Source organism: Contarinia nasturtii, unplaced genomic scaffold (assembly GCF_009176525.2).
Source record: "Contarinia nasturtii isolate CC-2019 unplaced genomic scaffold, AAFC_CNas_1.1 Cnas_scaffold_2671, whole genome shotgun sequence".
Taxonomy (NCBI): Eukaryota; Metazoa; Arthropoda; class Insecta; order Diptera; family Cecidomyiidae; genus Contarinia; species Contarinia nasturtii.
In genome coordinates, this window is record NW_022199990.1 from 155 (window position 1) to 4,179 (window position 4,025).

Below are 4,025 nucleotides of genomic sequence, written 5' to 3' on the forward strand. Positions count from 1 at the left end.
TGCTCATTTAAGAAAAAAAAATGACTTGATAGGTCACCTCTATGAGTCCATTTTGAAGTCAATATTTTGTTGATTCAAATATGCTGAAAATTGGTATATAGGGGTTTTTAGGCACCAGAAAGCCGAGACTGACGTTAATTTTGCGATTTAGTAACGTTTTGATACGATTTCTATACAAAAACTGGCAAAAATGGTCGTTTACTTATTTTTTTTCCAATTTTTTTTTGTTGATGTCGATTTTATCATCGGATCAAAAAATTATGTTCTACAAAGTTTTTCAGAATGATGAGAGAAATTTTTTGGGTCAGCTGCCCTCCAACTCCCCCCACCCCTTAGGGGGGTCGGGGGTCATAACCCCTCAACCCATGGTTTTTTTGACGTGAAAACCAAAAATTCGGCTTCAGCATGCCAAAAAACCTTTAGAAAATGTTGTTCCCGATTCTGCCCGAACCAATTTTCACAAAAAGTAAGATCCCCCCATTTGGGGTCAAATACTATGAGACTATGGGTTATTTTGTGAAAATTGGCTCGGAGGGCATCTGGAAAAAACACTTTCTAAAGGTTTTTTGGCATGCTGAAGCCGAATTTTTGGGTTTTAGGTCAAAAAAACCATGGGTTAAGGGGTTATGACCCCTGACCCCCAGGGGGTGGGGGGAGTTGGAGGGCAGCTGACCCAAAAAATTTCTCTCATCATTCTGAACAACTTTGTTGAACATAATTTTTTGATCCGATGATAAAATCGACATCAACAAAAAAAAATTGAAAAAAAAGAAGTAAACGACCATATTTTTGCCAGTTTTGTACGGAAATCGCATAAAAACGTTATTATATCGCAAAATTGACGCCAGATTCGGCTTTTTGATGTCCAAAAAACCCTATATACCAATTTTCAGCACATTTGAATCAACAAAATATTGACTCCAAAATGGACTCGTAGAGGTGACCTATCAAGTCATTTTTTTTTCTTAAATGAGCAAAGTTATCAAAACGAAGTATGAGGCTTGACTACACTCGGGCCCCTCCACAACGCCTGATATGTCACATGTCTTGCACAAAAAAAAAGTTTAAATTATTACTACAGTGAAACCAAGCGCCCAATTACTCTGTGTATTAAGAAATAAAGGAAAAAATATAGTTTCTTAAAAAATATATATATTTTTTTTTGTATGACTTTCACCAAATGTGAGTACAGTAAATCCTGTCAATAGCGGAATCCCACGGGGACAATTTTTTTCCACTTTTGACACGAATTCCACTAAACTCAGATTCCATTAATAACAGGTTTTCACGCCAATTCAGAAATGGTTTTCCATTATTGAGGGTAAATTTGAAAAAAAAAAAATCGAAATTCACATATTTTTATCATTAATTTTTCAGGGGGTGATTTTGAATCGAAAAAAAAATTGACTTCCAAAAAACAGCTCAAATATCCCTAGCAAATCGAGAAAATATCTCTCGTGTTCGAAAAACCCTAGCAAATAAAAGAATTTTCCCCAAATTTTTTCCACTATTGAGGGTGAGCGTTTTCTGACTATTTTCCATTATTAGCAGGTCATTTTGTATGGACGAGCTCAATGGCGGAATTTTTTTTCCACTATTGACAAGAATTCCACTAAAGTCAGGTTCCGTTATTGACAGGTTGTTGGAAATAAAGTAGATTTATTATGATTGTGAATCGACAATGTTGATAAGAGCGGTCAGTGCTCTTAGGTCATAGCAAAAGAACAATGGTATATTAATTAAGATGCACTATTGTTAATTAGATACGCATGGTAATTAAAAATGTTCGAGAATGAATTTCAGTTGAAAACAAATATTGAGAATATTGAGTATTGTGTAAATGTTATTTTCGATATGAGATTTATTGAAGTGGGAGCTAAATTTGTAGATTATAAATCATATAAATATGGAATCAAATACTGAATAAAATTAGACTATTCGGCGAAAGCCAACAAGAAAGAACTTGGTGGTCGACGAGCGACTGATCATAGGTTCCGTTCAAAAAAAATTTGATCCTATCTCCGCTGTGTTAAATTAATCGACACGCATCAATTTCCTATATAAGTAACTATAGCTTCGTGCGCGACTCATTCTCTCCTTAAACATTGAAGTGTTAACATTAAAGAGGAGAGAGTTGCGGAGAGATTTAATTATATTTAATTATTAAATATGATGCCATTTATGCACCCCATTCTTTTTCATAGATTCCAAGAGCTCAAATATTTGATTTTATTTTTTTGCTTGTGTGTTTCAAAAATATATTTTTTTGGGCCGTGGTTTTGCAAGTTTATAATTTATTTCTATTTTTTTCGCCTAATTTTTTGTAGTTTTTCTAGTTACAAATTCAACGGATATAAGAATATGTTTTTATTTTTTTTCCGGTTGTGGTTTTGTGTGTTCTTGTACACATGTCAATAGTAATGAACTGTAAGCTAAACCATGCGCAAGTTAGAAAACCTCAATATGGAAACGTCAATAGATGACTTTAAACAGATTTTAAAACCTAACAAAATCTTATGTTTTCAAACCGCAAACAACTGATTATGTGTTTATCAAAAAAAACTATATAACAAACAATCATAAACAAAAAACTTAACAAACTTTACAAAAAATGGGATCATACATGACGCCAACGTTACTAGATTCCAAACTTCTTATATTAACACAATTTTTAGAATTTTTTATATACAGTTCTTCTATATAGAATCTCTTTGACATATTACTACATTTAGCTAAGACTTTTGCGTTATCAAAATCAAATCGATGATTGTTATCAATGGCATGTTGTGCTAATGCACTTTTATAACGTTCATTGTTGACCACTGTTAATTCATGTTGTCTCAATCTCTTACTCAACCATTGAGCTGTATTCCCTATGTATTCCTTATCACGGCAATCCAAACATTTAATGGCATAAATTAATTTGCTTTGCGATCTAATCGGAATCTTGTCTTTAACATTTGAGAACAGAGCAGCAACTTTTTTAGATGTATGAAATGAGATACGACAATCCATATACGTGCTGATCAGTTTAGAAATATGTTCTGAAATGCCATTGATATACTCCAACGAATAGAATTGTGTAATATTACTGCTTGTCATCACAGGTGTAGCATTTGTTGTGGTCGTCCTATTGTTATTACTATTGTATTTGTTGAAAATCCCATTAATTAATGGCCTAGGATAATTATTACGTGATAGAATTGTGAAAATGACGTCCTTCAAATCCTTTTGAGTTTTATTTGAGCTAAGTTTGCAAACCCTATCAATCAAACCCACTGCTGTGCTAATTTTGTTGTTCAACGGATGAAATGAATTTAAGTTAAGTACTCTACCACTAGCAATCGGTTTAATGTACCATTCAGTGGAAATACTACCGTCTAGATTATGTATTGTTAGTGTGTCTAGGAAAGGCAATTGTCCATTCTGTTCACTTTCCATTGTAAACTGAATAGATTTACAAACACTGTTAAATACGTCCAAAATGCCGTTTGCCATCCGTTCAGGTAACGCCAACCAAATATCATCCACATATTTCTTAATCGTTTTTATGTCATAGTTCAATGATTCTTTGACTTTATTAATAGCCTGGTCCAAAACCCAATCCATCAATATCTCCGCAATTATACAACTAATAGAGCTTCCCATAGGGGTGCCAAACACTTGTTTGTAATGTACGTTTCCAAAGGAGAAAAAACTGTTTGTAGTACAAAAATCAAACATTTCCATGAAAATTTCTTGTGTAAGTGTTGTGTATTGTTGTATTTCAATCCATCGACTGGAGACAATTCTCCTAATATCACTAATAGATGCGTTAGTGAAAAGAGACACTACGTCAAATGAAATCAAAATTTCTCCCTGTGTGAGTTTTTGATCTAATGCAAAGTTCTTGAAATCGTAAGAATTGCTGATATAGTATCTGGATTTTGGAAGTTTTTGTAATATGTTAGCCAAAAATTTAGACAAACCACTGGTAGCACTGTCTATATCCGCCACAATTGGTCTAAGCGGAATACCTGGTTTAT

General features: G+C 33.5%; 1 protein-coding gene across 1 annotated transcript; it reads right to left on the reverse strand.

The window, feature by feature from the left end:
- Positions 1-2,623: 2,623 nt before the first annotated feature.
- LOC116348703 lies at positions 2,624-3,648 on the reverse strand (the record flags this gene model as incomplete). Its single annotated transcript, XM_031779769.1, has 1 exon — positions 2,624-3,648. A coding segment is annotated over exon 1 (1,025 nt), but the record flags the coding sequence as incomplete, so codon positions are not given.
- Positions 3,649-4,025: the final 377 nt, after the last annotated feature.